Here is a 21,362-nt window from a genome sequence, read left to right as displayed (position 1 = left end):
TATTAAGCTGTGGTTGGGCATATAATAAAAAACCTAGAGGCCAATATTTGGATATATTTGTGGTCCCTGGATACCTTCGAGCTCACTTGCTTCAATTCCATTAAACTCTTTGAGATAATCTTCTAAAATCTGTTAATTCCCACAGAAGCTAACATAGAAATGTTGATAAAATTCTTCGTACTTAGCTAAGTGGTACTGACTAATTTTAAAGAGATTCAGTTATTAATTAGATGCCAAGAATCTTAGTTATGGTTTTCAAATATCCTTTATAGACACATAAAGATACATGCATATACTAATCTCTAAGTGGCTAGAATGCCCTTTGGAGGGTGAAAAAAAATGAGTTAAGAACATTTAAAAAGCGCGTGATGCCTAGATAAGCCCAACCTGCACACAGAACACACTGAGATATGAGCTGGCAAGAGGTGATATGGCCAGTGTCCTGACAAGTAACAAGGTATGGCCGGTATTGCCCCCAAAGAGCCAGGACACAGGGAGATCACTTCCACAACTTCTAGTGCATTGGCTCTGCTAGGCTTACCATGAACTAATGAGGAAAAATAATGCTCTATGGTGATGGTTCTTGTTATCAAAGATTCTACTATGTACAAAGGTCTGATGATGACAGGGATGATGTATGTGGATCTCTAATTAAGATGGGGAGTTTGGTGATGGTGTGTGGCCAGAGGAGGTTATGATAAAGGGTAATTTAGAGAACAGGACCTAAAGTTTGTGGTAAAGCCAATGAGATTGCTGTAAACTGAATGTCTGTGTCCACCCAAAATTCATATATTGAAGTCCTAACCCTCAATGTGATGGTATGGTGATGGGGCCTTTGGGATTAGACAAGTTCATGAGGGTCGAGGCCCCATAATGGGATTGATGTCCTTATAGGAGGAGATCCCAGAGAGCTTGCTCTCTGCCATGTGAGAAAAGATGGAAGTCTACAAGCCAGGAAGAGGGCTTTCATCAGAACTTGACCATGCTGATACCATGATCCTGGACTTCTGTCCTCTAGAACTGTGAGAAAATGGAGATGAATTTCTTCATAATAGAAATATAGGGGAGATAATCGAGTGGAACAGTTATGGGAAGGGGGGAGCTCTGGTGGTAGGAAAATTGATAAAAATGTGCTTTTGTATTTGTAATGCATAGAATTACAAATCATGCAAATAGATTAGGGGTTTTATAGCTTTTCTAAAATGCTGAATAATGTTACTGAGCAGATAAACTGCTCAACAGATGTTAAGTAGCTGTTTGTGATGACCCCCTTGGTTCTTCTTGTAAGGTAAGAACATCAAATCAATGATGTAATACAAAAGCCACAAAAAGAAAATTCCTCAAAATTTCCAGCTTACAGGCCTTTTGAAAAATATTTTAAAAAGGGGAAATCTGCAGCCTTTATAGCCCATTAATGAGAAGTTCCCTTTATGTCCTTTCAGTATAATGGCTTAAATGTTGTAAAACAGCACAGCAAAATTCAGGTATTATTTTGGGCTTTTTAACACTGAAAAGTAGAAAGGGCATATTTTCCCCAGATCAGAAAAAGGGATTAGATAACTTACCCTAAGGGTGTACAAAGATTAATTGCCAATGCATCGGGAAGCCTCTAATTTATCAGTGTGGTATGGAGGCACTAGCTTGAAAACTCCAAATTCTTGTGTAGGTAACAAAATAGTTATGTATGATAACCCAGGATATGAAATAGGGAACCACTATATTTACTAAAATTTTGTTTTTGATTTGAAGAAAGAAATGTATTGCAAACTTGAATTAGATAGTAGGAAGGTGCACACACGGACACACACAAAAAGGCTCTTCAAAGAGCCACTAGACTAATAAATGCTGGAGATTGCAAAGTGAGCATTGTCGTATGTTTTAAAATATAAAAAAGATAAAATAAAATCATTAGCTAAACTTTGCTTGGTTTTGCAGATGAGATTTAACTGTGAATGTTTCTAAACTCCTCTAATACTTGCAATATTTGTGCCATAAACTTTCCATACATCTAAAGTTGCCTAATATTTGTGCATTGGACAAATATAAAAGACTCATATACCTACATTCAGTTGGGTGCTTCTAATAAAATCCAGTATTGGCAAGATTCGCTTCCCCATTGTCTCCATGTGTCTCACTGTGTCTTCTTTGGTCAGCAGACCGAAGGGAGTTTTATGTTCTAAAAATTGTAACAATAAACTTTTATACTACTTTTTCCAGGCTTCCATTTCAAAATGCTTTCTTTAGCAAGCTATAAACAGATATCTCAATGTTAATAGATATGAAATTTTTAGTGTAGAAACTAGCACCATCCCTAGACCACATGCATAGCAATGAAAGATCTACGAGGAGAAAGGCAGAGGAGACATTGCCCTTTAGAGACTATCATTTATTCATTTTGTTGTGTTTCCTGATTGAGAGATCTAAGAGACAGCCTATAACAATTCATCCCTCTCAGCAGGGTATGTTTTCCCTGACTTGTGAAAAAATGTTGTCATAAATGTGTCTGATTGTTGTCTTGTTCCTTCGAGGTATTACTCAAGTGTGCAGATCCCATTGACTTTGAATGTAGCTTGAAGTTGAGATAAGCCTCAGAGGACAGAGTGCCAGACAAAACACAAATCCTTAATTATGTGGGTAGAGCTGAAGGAATAAATTCAACCCGGTTGAATTTTGCCCACAAATCTGAGACTTCGACTCCATGTAAATATTTTCTTGAGTTTTGGAAGTTTCAACAGAATTACTGAATACCATTAAAGTATAATAACTCCTCAGGAGATTTAAGCTCTTGGTAAATTACATAAGAAAAGAGTAGAACAAATAGCAATATAACAGATAATCCAAGTGATTTAAGGTTTTCATTGGCTGTATTTTTGATTTTACACAAGTATTTTGGATAATTTTTGTCAATGGATGATGACAAAAACTTACATTCTTTAAGTGCCCTGTGCTTAGGCATTGGTAATAGCACGGTTGGGATGAGAGGGTTGGGGTGAGGGAGGCAGGCACTCTAGAATTGCATTGGTCTTAGGGGAAACTGAATCCCAGATATTGGTAACTAACCCACAAAGAAGATTGAAAGGAGTTCATTATAACTTGACAAACATATTTTGGGGGGCTACCCCTACTATATGCTAGGCCTTATTATGAATAAGACTTGATGAAGAAAGCACAATTCCTGCCTTATAACAGCATTAAAGGATAATAATAAGTCCAGGTGATTTACCTGTAAATGTAGGCAGCTTCCTACTCGATAATTTTTCCAAAAATTTCCCATCTTCTTTGTTTTTGAACCCAAGAGTCAAGAGATATTGTTGGGGAGGAAAAGATGACCAGTCAACTGTCTGGGGCAATACATGGAGTCCTTGAAGATCTGAAATACAATAGGAAATGAACTAAAGAGTTTGATAACAAAGGGTATTTTTTCCTCCTATTCAGGAATTGTACTTGGAAGACATGATAAATATAAATATTAAATGTGCAAAGTAAAAGTATATGCATTGCAATGTCAAATAGATGATATATCAAAATCACATTTCATTATTTATACTTTTCTTAAAATGTAAAGACACAGAACAATTAGTAAAATATGGTTGGATTACATGGATTTCTTTCTCCATATTCAAAATAATTTGATAATTATTCAAAAATTCATAATTCAAAAATTCAGGACCAGCTTGCAGGCTTAATAGTTTTCTGTGTGCTCTTTTCAAAAGAATTTGATTTTTCTGTTCATAGTTTAAGATTTAAAGAAATACTGTTATATGAAAGGAAAGAGAACAATTACCAAGTGAGAATTAAAATCTATCATGTTAACTTAGTTACCATCCCTCCCATAGTTGAAGAAAATTTGAAATGACAGATGTACTGACTTTCACAATTAGACTTGGAAATAATTTTAGGGTCAGGAAAATGGTCGTAAAATAAACTCACATACTTAATGACCTTGAGAGCTATTATTTACTGAGTACTTAGTTTCTACTTTCCCTTGTTCTAAGTAGTTTGGGCAGATTGTCTCTCTCTTTCTTTTTTTAAAGATTTTATTCATTTATTTATTTTAGAGGTAGAGGGAGGGAAAGAGAGAGAGAGAGAATGAGTAAGCAGCAGGGAGGGGCAAGGGAGAAGGACAAGCAGATTCCACTCTGAGTGCAGAGCCCAATGTGGTGCTGGGTCCCAAGACCCTGAGGTCATGACCCTAGGCAAAATCATGGGTTGGGGGGCTTAACAGACTGGGCCACCGAGGCGCTCCTGTGCAATGTCTTTTTATTTTTATTATTTTTTATTTTTATTTTTTTTAATTTTATTTTTTATAAACATGTATTTTTATCCCCAGGGGTACAGGTCTGTGAATCGCCAGGTTTACACACTTCACAGCACTCATCATAGCACATACCCTCCCCAATGTCCATAATCCCACCCCCCCAGCCCCCCTCCCCCCATTAACCCTCAGTTTGTTTTGTGAGATTAAGAGTCACTTATGGTTTGTCTCCCTCCCAATCCCATCTTGTTTCATTTACTCTTCTCCTACCCCCTTAAGCCCCCATGTTGCATCTCCTCTCCCTCAGATCAGGGAGATCATATGATAGTTGTCTTTCTCCGATTGACTTATTTCGCTAAGCATGATACCCTCTAGTTCCATCCACGTCGTCGCAAATGGCAAGATTTCATTTCTTTTGATGGCTGCATAGTATTCCATTGTGTATATATACCACATCTTCTTTATCCATTCGTCTGTTGATGGACATCTAGGTTCTTTCCATACTTTGGCTATTGTAGATATTGCTGCTATAAACATTCGGGTGCACGTGCCCCTTCGGATCACTTGCAATGTCTTTTTAAATCCTCACGGTAACTTTACAAAATTGGTGCTATTTTCCCCATTTAATGAATAGGAAGTTGAGTACCCAGATGGGAGGTGAGTTTCACAAGAACACAACCTATAAGTGGACAAAGCAGGATTCATACCTGGCGGTCTGACTCCAGAGACCACAGACCTAACCATTGTATTTTGCTTCAGGCTTGCTAGGCTCTTGATTACTTTCGATAGAGGGACAAATGTCATCCATGGAGTCTTGGTGGCCAGATTCACTTAATTCACTTCCATTCTGAATAATAACACTTTGTTTGATTGTGATAGACTTAACAAATGAAGGATGATTAGCAGAGGATTTAATGAGCTCTCCCTACTTAACGCTGCCAGAAAGGGAAAAAGATGGAATTCCAAATATCCTTGAATTATGATTTAGTTAAAGGTCAATTTTTAATGTAGAATCAGAACTTAAATGGTAATGATTCAGATATAGCCTTCATTATTTATCTGTAATATGTCCTTAAAAAATAATAAATGGGGGGTGCTTGGGGGGTGCAGTCAGTTAAGTGGCTAACTCTTGATTTCGGCTCAGGTCATGATCTCAGGGTCCTGGGGCTGAGATAGGGCTTTAAGCTCAGCACAGAATCTGCTTGAGATTATCTCTCTTTCTCCCTCTGCCCCTCTCCTGTTTGTGCACTCTCTCTCTAAAATAAATAAATCTTAAAAAAAAATAGATGTAGTAAACCATGAGTGTTTTTATCCACCCTCACTGGCATCCTCCATTCCTGTTTTTAGCTGCAGAATCCTTCGTTCAAACTAAAATTTACTAAGCCCAATATTTAAAGTTGCTAAAAGTAGAGCTGTTCTATTTGGAGCCTGGGATACTGACCACCCATCCTCATGTCTGTACCCTATTCTACACCTCACATGCAATAGCCACCTTCAACCCTTCCCCAGAACAACAATTTCTCAAAGCTCTTTGGCACATTTTGGTTAAGAAAATAGGGTATGCTTGTCAAACAGAGAGTTAACATGTATGCTCATTATTGAAAAAATTAAAAATAGCACAAAATATCTTTGTTTCAAAGATACAGAACAAAATATATTAGACATGCTTTAGTCTTTCCTTGATGACTCAAAATCAGGCAATCCCTTGAGATTATTGAGGGCTTATCTGGCCTGAGATTATTATCTAGAGCTTCTGTTCCATATGCTTTTTCAGGATTACCTTTTTCACTCAAGAACCAGGCAGGACAGGGCATATTATTATGTCCAGCTTACAGATGGCAAAACTGAGCTTTAAGAAGAGGTTGCAAACTTTCCTAAGATCACACAGTGAGCAAATGGGAAGGACCAGAACTGAAAGGCAGCTGGATGTCAAAACTTAACTCCCAAAACTATCCCCAAGACAATTTAGCCATGACAATAATGATCACTCCGAAAACCAATGGGAAATGTGTTCCAGAAACATGGCAATGCCAGTGATTCTGGGTAGAACATTTCCTACCCTATCTAGAAAAGTATAGCAAGCACACAGAGTTCTCAGAATGAAAAGAGTAACTTTTGTGGGTTTTAACGTGCAGCTTGAACATACCTCTTGAGTTGGTGTTTGAATTACAAACGGCTTCTTTTTTAAAGGATGTCTCATTTCTATAAATGAGGTAAAAATGTGATTTCTGCATTTCAATCTCAAAAGTGCAGGAAATTTCTTTGCTTTTGAAATCTGCATTAGATCATCACAGACACACCCTCTGCTTCCAACTGAATACTGTCTTGCTCTGAACAATACAGGAAGAGCTTGCCAGTTTTGCTGAGAAATCAAAAGGCCACTAACTCACCCCGATACATGGTCATTGCATTTCTTTTGATCGTGTTCATCCTTTAGTTGTCTATAAGATGCCAACATTTATAAATCGTCAGCATCTTCAGGAATTGACATACTCTGGAGATTGAGGCCGGAAGATATGTGATCCCTGGCTATGGTTTGCTCTTTAATCTGCTTTTGCTCCCTGACATAGAAGGCTTGCAGGCCTCCATGGGCCATTCTGGGGATGATGTTGGGGGCTGTCCTATGGAGATGTTCTTGGCTTCTTGGGTACCTCTGGAAGACTAGAGTCCCCAAGAATAGGTGTGGCTGCTCTGACCTCCACACAAACCCAGAGAGGAGCATCCAGACATAGAAGCTTCTGGATCCCAGGGCTGAAAACTGTTAGCACGGAGAGGGCTCCTGGCAGGACACCTTTAAAACTTTAAGGTCTACACTGAAGTGACAGGAGGCCCCAGAGTGGCAAAGTCCAGAACTGACTGGGGTGTGAGGTCCATAGGCTGGTGTTTGTAGTGGGTTTGTGGGGCGAATCTCGAGATTTGTCATTTTCCAGTGCAGCTCTATTGCCAGAAGCAGCCAGATGTTTGAGAGCTCGATTATATAAATAATAGGAGAACTTTGAGAGGTTGATGTCTTCTTGCTCATAAATATTTGGGGGACAAAGAGGAGACTGATACTAATAGTTGCAGTGATTAGATTGACTAGTGAAACTAATGTGAGCACTATAGCTAATTTATTATAAAATATGCTTGCAAAAATAGAAGTATTTTCTGCTCCTTTTGACCCTGTATGTTTCATCTTGTGTGTTTGATCTATTATTAAATTCCAGGCGAAGTTTTAAAATGTGAGAGGCCCCTACATTCATACTGTTAAGTTTAGAAAAAATATTTTTTAAAGTATTCTTATTCGATTTGTATGCAGAGTAAATTGCAATTGTATGAACATTTAGCCTAGCAGGTGGTCTATGACCCAAAACGACGACATACTTACCAGATGTTGAATCTCATGTAACATTAATTTGAGTGCTAATTGTTCTCAATTTTATGCTCATAAACCTCTACCTACCTCCGAAAAGCCCCGTGCCCCTGATGGACATGAAAGTTAACCAGATTGTATTTTTTTGTTCTTTGGTAAGAAAGCTGAATTGATTAAAAATGTCTTCTTTGCTTCTGTCATGCCAGAAGAACTGAAAAGAAATAAGTACCTTAACGCATCCTTTTACAATTTATCGCAATTAGAGATGAAATTTAGATGACTGTGGCCAAATTTATCATTAAAAAATCAGTTTGCAGGTATGACATAGTTCCAAATTTTTACCACCAGTGGATGCTTTAAAAAAGAATATCAAAGATAGATTATGCAGATTAAGTTTCTTGCATAGAAACATAATCTTGCAATTCTTTTTGAAAGATGTCTCACCTCAGCAAAAGAGGACGAAGTTTGCCCTTTATCAAGAACCTTTCATTGGACCACATTGGAACTGACCAGTTTTCAGGTCTTCAAGTCATTCATGCAGCTTGACCTTCTGTAGTATTGCCCTCCTCCTCCTTGAAGTCACCTCCCTGGAGTACAGTGACAGTCTCTTTACTTTCTTTCTCTCTGTCTCTCTGTATTTCACTCTCTCTCCTACACACACACACCTCCCAGTTTCTTTCTCCCTTGTTCCTCCTGCCTTCTCAGTCAGTACTCTTCCAAGCTGTCCCTGGCTCACTGATGAGTTCTTCACACACACACTCCTGGGGGCTTTCTCAATTTTTGTGGCTTTAGCTCTTACTTCTAAGCAAAAAGTTAGAGATCAAAGCTCCAGTCTGGTCTGAAAAATCTTCGCCAAATTCAAACCCAGCATTTCCAAATGTCTCCTGGTACATTGCTATTGGCTCATCATTACAGAAATCACCAGAAGGGAGCAAATATGTTCTTCAAAAGTGATTTTCATAATTTCCACAACTTCCCTCTTCCCTGTTTTTCGCTGATGTGTTGTTAGGATAACCATTATTCACCCAATTATTCGGGCTTAGAATCTGGAAGCCATTGTTGACTTTTCTTTCTTCTTATCTCTGACATTTAGTGAGTCTCAAAAACTAATTAAGTCTGCCCATTATAATACATCTCATATTAACTTCTTTCTTAGCATAACCATTGCTACCATCCTGGTCAAATTTCTGGTCACATAACATCTGGATTACAGAAAAAGTTTCCCAGCCAACCTCACTGCCACCACTATCATTTTATGCCACCCCACCATGGAAGGAATATTTCTGGAACATTGCCTTTGTGTTTGCCACATACTTTCTCAGAACTTTAGTGACTTCTTTCTTGGTATTCAAGGCTCTCAACTGTGTGTATCTGTTCCACAATCTCTACCTAATTCCTACATTTTCTCCAGTATAAACCTTTATCATCCACTCGGCTGATTTCACTAACTTGTACCAGCCTGTGCTTATCCTGCTTCTGAACTTTTCTTTGTTCAGAAAACTTCTTTTACTAAGAAACACTTACATATTCTCTTTTTCCCTTAATTCAGTTGATGACTCTCTTTCCAGATGTACCTAATTTAAGTCCCATCTTGTCCATGCAGGTTACCGGAATATTTCAACATCACTCTTCAAACTCTTAAAGAAATCTATATTATTCACTCCAGAGTGAATTTCCTAAGGTTTCATGGGAGTATGTCTTATCTCCCTAACAAGTTTTAATCCTCTTGAGGATGACATTTTTAAGTTATGCCCATGCCCAAGCATCTAGTAGGTGCTCATCAATATTTGAATCTAAAAAACAAACTTTTCCAAACCCTGAATTTTTAATGATCAAAAAAAAAGAACTTCAAAAAATCTTTTTCAAAAAAAGAACTTCAGAAAGAACGAATAAATTGTTCAGAGCTTCTGAGATATGATTTATTTCTTTGTCACTAAGCTTAGAAATAAATATCACACAGACTTTGGTCCTTATTTTACCTAAATCTCAAGTGGTTTCTGTTTAACTTATGAAGGGTGAAGGAAGTAAAATAATAAGTATTGCATAACTCAATGGAGTAAAATCTGCTCAAATGAACAGAGTAGCCTTGCCTGGATGGAAAAATTAGTTTCATATTTGGGTTGTACCTTTGTTGCAGCTTGTTCTCTGAGAAACACAAACTCATAGTCACAAAAAGAAGATTGGGTAAATGGAGAGAGTCTGACTTAGTGAAACTGTCGGCATCACCAGAAAAGCATCTGCACAAACATGAAATATTGATTGTAGATCAGCAGACTCATCTATATATATGAGAAATAGCTTTAACTGTTATGAAGTTAAAGATCTGTAAAATATAAACTCTCTGGAAGTAAAGTACAAAATGTAGAGGCCATCAGCATCAGTGTTTTCTGTTGGACACCTCATCATAAGCACAGACAACAAACTATGAATGAACTTTACAAAGCAAATTTTTTAAAAAAGAAAAAACACAAGAAATTTAAAAACTCTTTTAGACGTATGCAGATCTGTTAGTGTTCTATCATCACCTTTCTCTAAGTTTCATTTCCTTCCCTATATTCTGGCATCTATGTCATTTCTCTGCCCTTTGTCCATAACAGAATGTTCTGACATTTTGGGTTGGAGCAAAATCTCATTTCTAAAGGTCCCAATTGCTCAGTAGGAGATGGGACCATGTCAGTGTTATATGACTTTTTACTGATCAGTTTCAGAGTTTAGCTTCTATAGTATCTTCGTAATGCCAACACTTTGTCATTAGTTCTTTTCCAACCATTTTCTGAGTTTTATCTTGTACTCCTTTTAATGCCAATACTTCTATCTTGGAAGTTATCCACAAATTCACATCAGCAAGAAAATAGCAAAAGGCAGCAGCTTTGCAGCTAAGTTATCATTATTGCCTCCCATAAATAATAAAACAGTTTCTACTTTTAAAAACATAGCATATTTTGATTTTTGCATTTGATGTGTGAGAAAGCTCTATGTATAATGAATCTTCATATAAAAAGCTGCATTTTCCCTTTGACCTTCGTTATAGAGTTCTGGATGCAAATGGAAAAATTTGGTTTCCATTCCTAAGATTCTTAATTTTCCCTTCAGGTTGTTGGTCTTCTTCTCTGATTCAAAACCGATCTTTGAATTTTTAAGGTTGGTTTCATAGACCATATATAAACTTTGAAAAAACAAATAATCCCACAGGATTTTTATGCTTAGTTCATTTCCATTTCACCTGGAATTCATGTTGATTCCAAAGTTTTATGTTTAATTTGCTGTATTGTATTGATTCTGGGAGAGTTTCTTAATTTTATCCCCACCAATGTAGACCTGAGACAATACAAACATTAAAGATACTGTTATTCCCTTTAATATTATTAGAGTCACAGTCAAAGAAATAATACAATGTTGTTATAATCCCACAAACAGCTTTTTTAAAGATTTGAGAGAGAGAGAGAGAGAGAGAGAGCTAGAGAGCAGGGAAGGGGCAGAGAGAGAGAGAGAGAGAGAGTGAGAAAGAGAATCAAGAGAATCCTAAGCAGATACCCTGAGCACAGAGGCTGACATGGGGCTCAGTTTCACAACCCCAAGGACATGACCTGAGCTAAAATCCAGAGTCAGACATACTCAACCGACCCAGCTACCCAAGTGCCCCCAGCTATATTTTTGCAGGATATAAGAATTAGAATGGACATTTCTTGGTTGGTTACTTACTATGGCTTATCTCCTTACTTCTTTTTCCTCTTGGCAAATTTCTTAATCTCTACCTGCTCTAAAAGTGAGGCCTAACTGGTGTAGACCAATCAATCCTGGCATTACCTTGACCTCAGTTTTGGTTCAATCATAAACATAAGTGCAATTTGGGTCAATGAATAAGAGTGAGTCCAGGAACTGTGTGGAAGAGGCACTCACTGTTCTTCAGGACAGTGTGATTTGAGATCTGTAATGACATTTGAGCATTTTGCTATTACTCAAGATCCTAGCACTTGAGGGGATGGTATAGGTAGTGGAATACCATGTAGAACTTGAGAATAAAGCTGACAGCAGAAAATAGAGCAGTGAGTGAGCTGTGGGATTAAGCTGCATTTAAAGGCAGTGCCACCTGTGGATCTTTCAATAATATAAATCAATGTGTTCCATGCCTCTCCCTACCCCTTTAAAACTTAAATATACTGAAGTCAGTTTGAGCTGTGATTCCTACCACTTGAAACCAAAGATTTCTGATATAGGGATTTAGCTAGTAGTTCAGTGTATCTACAAATACTTTGGAATCCTTAAAATATTATAGCTGAGATGCAAGGCAATCATAAACTCTTCAAGAATCTGGGAAGAATATATTCCTTATTTAAGACACAACTGTTTGAGGATTAGGAATTAATTTTTACAACTAGACAAAGATAGAAAAATTGAATACATCTTGGTGGTGCCATTATTATGATAACAGTATTATGACATTATTACCAGTAATTAAACTTAAATATATACTAGCATTATTTTTCTTGATCTTTTTCATAGTTACTACTTTTTCAGTTTTGGTTAGATTCTACATCTTATAGAAAGTGACTCTTGGATAGTTAACTAAGAGTGCAAAACAAAAGACTTACATAAACTGAAAATTTAATTTCCCTGCCTATCTGGATTGGTAATCTACTTATTTGTTTGTTTATATCCCACTGTAGAAGTGTAATGAGTTGCCTTACATAGATACTTATAACATAAGAAAAAGTGTATAAGAATGTCTGAAGAAAACAGAGCAAAAGGAAAAGTAAGAAATGGGTGATAAAGCCATAAGTGAGATTAATACACAAAATGTGTTCTATAAACTTTTATATACTTATTAGAATTAAACAGGATCAACTATCTCATTCACAATATTCCTACAGATTAACACTGGAAAGGACCTAATCTATTTATGAAGGAATAAATTTGGGAAGAATATTTGGAGAGCTTTGAGTGGGAGAGGGAACTTGGAAAGAAGGTGCTGTATGTGTGTGTATCTGCATTTGTGCATACATATATATGTATTTGTGAGTGTGTATGTGTATCACAAGGTTTTGCTGAGCATTATGGGTACCATACCTGTAAAACCTGCTTCCTGCCATGTATCCCACTGTAAGAGCTCCATCTTGCCCCAACCCATTGTTTTTTTTTGAGAGGCTGCAGTAAAAATTTACAATACTTCCACTTATTTTTGGATTATTAAATGGTATTTCTTTAAATGCCACTCTATCTGTCTTCAGTCAGACTCTGTAAGAAAACATACCAAGCAGGATGAATTAAAGTTCCAGGGAGGTCCAGGAGAAGTGCAATCATGGAAGGTAAGAGTAGATGATGGAGACCAGAGGCAAACAGTGCTGTAACCTGCTACTGCAAAGGACAAGTGAACTGCTCATTGAGAAGATCGAACAGTGCCAGAAAACTGCACTTCCAGTTGGAAAGACCAACATTTTCATATATTTTTTTAAGATTTATTTATTTATTTGACAGAGAGAAAACCGAAGAGGGAATACAAGCAGGAGTGGAAGAGGGAGAAGCAGGTTTTCCACTGAGCAGAGAGCCCAGTGCGGGGCTTGATCCCAGGACCCTGGGATCATGACCTGAGCTGAAGGCAGACACTTAAAGACTGAGCCACTCAGATGCCCCAACATTTTCATATTTTTAAGAACTGAGAATTTAGCTCTCTATATGAGGTATTTCTGTACTTTGGGAATGATTCTCTGTTTCTAACAAGAATACTGTGGTACAAATATAAGAAGATTTATCATCTTTATAACCAACCTGGCCATAGTACTTTCATAATAATATTGGGGAATAGGCCTTTAATTCTATAACCTTTTCCATCTGAGAAAGTGAGTTACAAAGAAGAAATAGTCTGATCTTGAAAACTCATGATCATGATAAAATTATAACATTTTAAAGAAAAAAAGAATAAAATGAGGAATTTTTAACTTCTTGTTCTAGAAAGCACAAGAATGTATTATCCTTACTGGTGAATGATGGCTGAACAAGAACAGGGTTATAAATTTCAGTAAAAAGCAATTCTTAAAGGCCTATTTTAAAACAATATATTATTCCTCTGAACATACATATTTACTCCTGGGAGTTAAATTGCATTGGAAAGACAAAATATGACTCTATCCACCTAAGTGTTAGAGTAATTGATATCTGATCCAGAAAACTTTTCTATTAAACATTACTAAGCATAGATCCATTACTGAATATTTATTTATTTAGCAAATAAATCTTGATATTTTCATCAAGAGGAGACAGGATATGCTTATTGTATTACTTTATTATTATTAAAATACAACCATGCAAGGATGAGAACTATATAAAATTACATTATTTGGGGGGAATATATGAATAAAAATCTCGAGCAAAATCTTTATAAATGAAAACATAATTCTGGGGCTGATGAATTATTTGCTTTATATACCCTGACTACTCAGCATGAATCAAACTGGATTTTTCTTTAAATAAGAAAAATGGATAGCTACTCTGCTAAAAATTCAGTAATTTTTTTTCTCTGAGAAACATAATATAATACAGCTTAAGATTTTGGCTGGTCTTACCAGATTCTCCAAATAGCAGAGGATGCACAGTAAGTTTCTGTGGATGTATAAGCCTGGTTGTCCCAGAAGGCAGATTTGAATTTTAACCTTTCCTCGTTGGTCTTGTAGACCTTAGAAGGGCAATATGGTTCTAGTGTCTGCCACTGAGGGTGAAGTGGATTTTTCTCATAATGAATCACTCATTTAGTTGGTCTATTCAGTAAGAAGATTAAAAATATTTATACCTATTCACATCTCAAAATTGATTTATTTTTATAGCTTTCCCCTTTCCATCTGTTTTTGTGGAAATCCCTGACATGGGTGACTGTGAATTGAAGGTTAGCTAGAGAAAAATATACTGCCCCGGAAATCTTTACTGTGAAAACTTTACCTGCTCATTACCGCCACCTCTGCCAGCTATTGCTGGGCTCACTGCACTGTCACAAGATCGAGGAGTAAAGAACTCAACACTATCTAGGCTTGATGAAGGTGACCTGGTTGGGCAGAGTTTCTGAGTTAGAGGTTTTTCTGCCAGCCCATCTGGGAGAATTAAGTGTTAGTCTCCAAGTTTTAATGACAATAACTACGTATCCAGCACAACATAGATAGGTAACTCTTTATCCAAGATCTTCAAGGTATAGATTTTATGACCTTCATCTGTTGTTTATTTTGATGAATTTTATAATTTAGAAATTCTTACTTATGGCCTAAATTTCTCTTGCTGCAGTCAAAACTACATACTTGTGTTCTGCTTTCCGTGGGCCATCAGTGGGTCTGCTGAAATACTATTTCTCCATTGTGGGTACAAGCACGTGTGCTTGAGAGCAGTCACTGGTAGCTGTATGGAGAAGGATGAGTGAGTTTGAAGTAGAAAAGAATGTGTACAAACTGAGTATTTCTGAGGGAGTGTTTATTCAGTCACTGAGTTCACAAGAATTTATTGTGTGCATTGTGGATAGAGTAACAAGCTGCCTACCTGTTATGATATAGGGCAGTGCAGTTGAGTAAAGCTATGCAGTTTAACAACAACAAAAACACCCAAAACAAAAGACCTCCAAATCCAGATCTCGGTGATTTAAAGCAGGAGAATTTTGTTTTTTGCTCATGTGGGTCTTTAGAGGGGTGACCTTCCACATGGTCATTCAGGGACTCCAAGCTTCTTTTGTCTGTGGCTTCTTCGGTTTCACAGTCCTATCTACAGTGGCCAGGGAAAGAGAGTTCTGCATTGTAGGGTTTTATGGACCAGGCCTGAAAGTGGCATGTATTTTTTCTGCCCACATTCTATTGGCCATTACTCAGTCACAAGGGAGGCTGGAAATGTATTTTAGTTACATACATGAGAGGAAAAAATAACTTGGTAAACAACTAGTTAGTCTCTGCCGCTTTCTGGGGGGAGCATTTCTAGTTCCAAACTGCTCCCTTGTCTGTTTTCTCCTCCATCATTCTTTTAATTAGAGTCAGCCTTCCATTCCACCATTAGAGCTTAGGTTTTAATTGAAAATATTCTCCAGAAGAGTGGAAAAATATAGTCCAATATTTACCCTAAATTACAAATTACTAAGGTCAGGTCCTTTCTTAGGAGCAGGTATATTCTAGTACTCACTAGAATAGAGTCTGGAATATATGTGCCCAACAAATATTTGATGAATAAATGAATAGATGAAGAAACCACTCATCTCCATTGTTGATTCTCTTTTTGTCTTGAGGATCTTGGGATTCTGGAGCATCAAGAAAGGGAGAAGAGATATGGCAGACTAAAGACTCCCAGTCTTTAGTGGAGTACAGGGGATTTTTCGATTAAGACCCAGAAAGTGACTGGGTTCACTAGCCAGCACTCTGGCAGGGAAAGGGAATCTCAGAGAATGGCTCTAGTTTGGGCCAACTTATGTGGTGAGGGTGATTGATATACATATAAAGAAGCATCTACGTCAAAAGGCACCATGGAGAACTCATACAGGTATCCTTGGGTCACCTAATGTGTCACATAAATGAGCCCATTTGGTTGTGCTCGCCAACAGAGGTGATCTCATGTTGCATTAGCCATGTAATCAGCAGCTGCACCAGCCTGCATCGGACTTCAAAAAAAAAGAATCTTTCCTTATATATCCACTGACCTTTTTGGGCAATGGGTATGCTTGAGCTCTGTGAAAGTTGAACCAGACCAGAAGAAAATCCCATGGAAGGGGGAAGGGAAGCTGGTGAATTTGATTAGATAGTTACTGAAGGAAGACTAAATTTTAGAAATGATTGAAGGAGGCATAATATTCCATTGTATATATGGACCATATCTTCTTTATCCATTCATCTGTTGAAGGGCATCTTGGCTCTTTCCACAGTTTGGTGACACGGAGAACATTGGGAGTTAAAAAAAAAAATTCTACATCCATTTAAAAGACATGGTGTATATAAGAAAGGATACAGAGAGCTCAAGAAAGAGTTCCTAGAAATTAGTGATTGGAGAGGAGAAGTGAGTTGGGGGAAATTGGAGGGAGAGATGAACCATGAGAGACTGTGGACTCTGAGAAACAAACTGAGGGTTTGGAGGGGAGGGGTGAGCCTGGGGGTGGGTATTGAGGAGGGCATGTATTGTATGGAGTACTGGGTGTGGTGCATAAACAATGAATTTTGGAACACTTAAAAAAAAAAGATTGAAGGAGACTGAGTCCATGGGAATGGGATAGAATATATTACTGGCTCTGAACAGACCAAAGATGAATATGTATAAGTTAAAAAAAAAAAAAGTCTGTTTGCACACATCTGCTTTGCTATGTGCCTATTTGTTGAAATAAATAACTGAATAAATTTTTGGCAAGATAGAAGTTTCTTAAATTCTATCTGTAAGACAGAAAAAAGGAAAATCCTGGTTTTGGGGAAGTGTCAACAAAACAAAATAACTATTCTCTTTGTGTGACTCACTTTCTAGCTACTGCCTGCTCTAATCTCTTGGTACCACCTATAAGAGAGATACAGATGCTAAAGATAACATTTGATGTTCCCTTTTCCTATGCTTTAGGTCCTCACTCACATTAAAATTGCATGGGGGAAAAGAAGCCAGACTACAGACTGTACACATACAGTTAGTAACAGTGGTTTCACTACCATTACAACAATGACTTTGGGGAAGATCCTTCCCTGATTTGTACCAGTCAAGTAATGTCATCAGTGCAATAGCGTTGGTCACCTAAAGTACAGGTTCTACAGGGGAAACACCTAACCAATCCCAATGAAATTTAAAATTCTAGACTATCTTCTCTACCTCCACTTTTCCCTCCAGAAGCTGTGTCTTTCCTCTCTAGTTTCCTTATATAGTACTGTCATACTCCAGCAATTAGTAATTATAAAATAACAGAAACAGTCATTAGTAACTTATTATTATCTTCTTTTCCAACATATAAGATCCTTTAGCATGAATCGTCTTGCCAATAGATCACAATTCATCTTGATAACAGGTTTGATAGAGTTACATGAGACATGAATCTGGCTCATTAAAGTTATTATTGTTTTTAAACTCTGAGTGGCAACAGTGCTTCCAAAATATTAATTAATCTTCATGACTTCTCTGTAAAGTAAGTTAAATATAACTAAACTCATTCTACCAGTATAAGAATTGTCAAACAGGTGATATCCTCAATGAATTTCTCTTCATTACCAATGGATCCAAGAATAGATATGGAAATAGCTGAATCTAACTCATTTTCATGACACTAGATAGACATGACTCTTGTTTGCTATTAAGGCTACTCCCCAAAAAACTCTTAATATATCCATAACAAATAATAAATGCTTTATAACAATTAGCAAAAAATGTGAGTTCTGAAACATTCTTATCCACTTCCTTACAAAATGCTCAGAGTAAATCAGCATCAATGGTCTTTATAGCATACACTATGGTTTCTTCTCTTCCCTTACATTGCCTTTAAATTCTCATTGTTCTTTAGAGATTCAGTATTCAATCATCACTATTTATGTTTATGTAATACAATTCCTCTAAAGAGCTTGAGGCATTGTGGTGAAAAATAAGGGCTATGTAGGACCTAAATTTAATGCTTCTGTCACACCTCTGCTCTTATCAGATGGAAATGGTACAGCTCAATAGCAAGAACATGGGTTCAAATCCAAGGCCTGCCACCACTGATTTGCTATGCATCTTTGGAAAAGCTATTTGTTTTCTCTGGTTGCTGTTTTCTTGTTTCAAAATGAGAATCACCTTACTCCACAATACCTGGCACTTTAAAGCGGTCACTAACAGAGTACATTATTAATCATATAAATCAGTGACTTGGTCTCAAAACCATGAAGATAAGGAATAAAGGACTCTTAATGGGAAGATGTGATATTAGGTATGTGCATTTAGAGATTTTCCTTACCATGGTAGCCATTGAGTGGCTTTGTCTTTGTTTTAATTTAGAATAATGGTTGGCACATAGTAGATATTAAAAATGATTTTTGAATGAATGAATAAAAGCCAGTGTCTTCCAAAGACAAAAAGAGGAAAAAGGGAGAATACCAGTGTTGTGTCCTCTATGTATACTTGAGCAACCAGATCTTATTTGGATATCAATGATCCAAGAACATAAGGAAAGAGGGAAGTCTGAAGTGTGAGATAGATGGAAGAAGGAAAGTAGAAAAAGGAAGCATTGGAAAAATTTCATCTTCTGGAAAATACTATAATCCTCTAGTTTACTGATGAGGAATATGGGGAAAGGTAGCATTTTACTACAGGTTATTCCTTCATTTTAAAAAAGTTTAGAGTTTATGGAGTTCCTGGTTAGCTCAGTCGGTTAAGAATCTAACTCTTGATTTCATCTCAGGTCATAATCTCAGGGTTGTGAGATTTAGCCCTGCATCAGGCTTCCCGCTCAGCAGGGAATCTGTTTCTCTCCCTCTCCTTCCACCCTTCCCCCTTCACTCTTCCTCTATAAAATAAATAAACAAATGTTAAAAAAAAATAAAAATCTTAGAGTTTCTAGAATTTACCTCTCCTTTTACTTATTTTTGAAAAGATTAATTTATTTATTTTAGAGAGAAAAAGAGTGCGTGAGTGGGGGAGGGGCATAGGGAGATGGAGAGAGAATCTCAAGCATACTCTATGCTGAGTCTGGAACCCATTGTGGGGGTCCATCCATTACCTGAGCTGAAATCAAGAGTTGGATGCTCAACGGACTGAGCCATGCAGGTGTCTCTACCTCTTCTTTTAAAGTATAGAAACATCATAGCATAAGGAATATTGTGCTAGACCTAGAGGACTAGTTCTACTTTAAACCTTAAAATAACTTCCCATTTCAATTCATCAGATTAAAAGAATGTATCCCTAAACAATCCTAAAATTTGTATGGAACCATAAAAGAACTCAAATAGCCAAAGCAATCTTGGAAAAGAAAAACAGAACTGGAGGTATCACAGTCCAGATTTCAAGTTATATTGCAAAGTGGTAGTAATTAAAACTGTATGGTACTTGCATAAAAATAGACTCATAGATCAATGGAATAAGACCGAAAACCCAGATATGAAACTATAGTTATATGGTCGATTAATCTTTGACAAAGGAGGAAAGAATATCCAAATGAGAAAAAGATAATTTCTTCAACAAACGGTGTTGAGAAAACTGGACAGCAACAAAACAAAACTGGACCACTTTCTTACCCCATACACAAAAATAAACTCAGCATGGATTAAAGACCTAAATGTGAGAACTGAAGACATAAAGCTCCTTCTAGAGGGCACAGGCAGTAATCTTTTTGGCATGGGCTATAGCAACTTCTTCTAGATAGGTATCCTGAGGTGAGAGAAACAAAAGCAAAAATCAATGATTGGGACTTCATCAAGATAAGTCTTCTGTACAGTGAAGGAAACAATCAACAAAACTTAAAGGTAACCTATGGAATGGGAGAAGATATTTGCAAATGACATATCTGGCAAAGGGTTAGTATCCAAAATATATAAAGAATCAATACAACTCACTACACAAAAACCAAATAATCCAATTAAAAATGGGCAAAAGACATGAATAGGCATTTCTACAAAGAAGACATATAGATGACCAACAGACACATGAAAAGATGCTCAACATCACTCATCATCAGGGAAGCACAAATCAAAACTACAATGAGATACACCTTACAACTGTCAGAATGAAATCAGCATCTGAAATCAACAACACAAGAAACAATAAGCATTGGTGAGGATGTGGAGCAAGTGGAACCTTCTTGTGCTGCTGGTGGGAATGCAAACTGGTGCAACCATTATGGAAAATAGTATGGAGATTCCTCAAAAAATTAAAAATAGAACTATCCTACAATCCAGCAATCACCCTACTAGGTAATTATGCAAAGAATAAAAAATACTGATTCAAAGGGACACATGCACCCTGAAATTCATAGCAGCATTATCAATAATAGCCAAATTATGGAAGCAGCCCAAGTGTCCACTGACTGATGAATGGATCAAGAAGAGGTGGTATACAATGGAATCTTATTCCACCAAAAAAAAAGAATGACATCTTGCCATTTGCAATAACATGGATGGAGCTAAAGAGTATTATGCTAAGCAGAAATAAGTCAGAGAAAAACAATTCACGTGGAATTTAAGAAACAAAACAAACTAGCAAAGGAAAAAAAAAAGAAAAAGAAAGAGAGAGGAAAACCAAGAAACAGACTCCTAACTATAGAGAACAAACTGATGGTTCCCAGAAGGGAGGTAGATGGGACGGATGGGTTAAAAGGTGATGGGGATTAAAGACTGCACTTGTTGTGATGAGCACTGGGTAATGATGGAATTGTTAGATCACTATATAGTACACTTGAACTAATACTGCATTCTATGTGAACTTACTGGGATGTAAATAAAAACTTTAAAAAAGTAAGCTGTACTAAAAGTAAAGGTAGATTTCAAATGATACTTTTTAATTTGACAAAAATTTTCTGCAACTGAGTTATTCTTTCCCAATGTGTGAGTTTCTCTGGTGTCAATACACGTTACACGTGTACATAGAATAGGGAAAACAGTCCACATGTCCTATTGGTAAGTTTACATTGCTGTTAATTATGCTTTCTCTGTTGCTACATATAAAAAAAGCTTCGAAATTAGGTGTCTACATTTGGGGCTTCTAATAACTCTCTATTGTTAGGCCTCACATTTATCAAGTTTTAAAGCTTATAGTTACATAAACCAAGAATGAATGTGAGCAGCTCATTTCCTCTACAAACAGTAACTTATA

The 21,362-nt window shown here is 36.9% G+C and overlaps 1 protein-coding gene across 1 annotated transcript in view; it reads right to left on the bottom strand.

Annotated features, from left to right (window-relative positions):
• The window catches only part of LOC111149534 (spermatogenesis associated 16), a 241,417-nt gene that overhangs the window by 69,449 nt on the left and 150,606 nt on the right, over window positions 1-21,362 (bottom strand). The window contains exons 5-7 of the mRNA XM_022506632.1: window positions 4,997-5,135; window positions 3,224-3,370; window positions 2,064-2,176 (exon numbers count right to left, since the gene is read on the bottom strand). Coding sequence (XP_022362340.1) covers window positions 2,064-2,176; window positions 3,224-3,370; window positions 4,997-5,135 — 399 coding nt within the window. The remainder of the gene's footprint in view (window positions 1-2,063; window positions 2,177-3,223; window positions 3,371-4,996; window positions 5,136-21,362) is intronic.

The sequence above is a fragment of the Enhydra lutris genome, unplaced genomic scaffold, assembly GCF_002288905.1.
Source record: "Enhydra lutris kenyoni isolate GAN:26980312 unplaced genomic scaffold, ASM228890v2 scaffoldscaffold2, whole genome shotgun sequence".
Lineage (NCBI taxonomy): Eukaryota > Metazoa > Chordata > Mammalia > Carnivora > Mustelidae > Enhydra > Enhydra lutris.
Note: the sequence above shows the minus strand (reverse complement) of the source record. Positions and strands in the feature narration are given on the sequence as shown.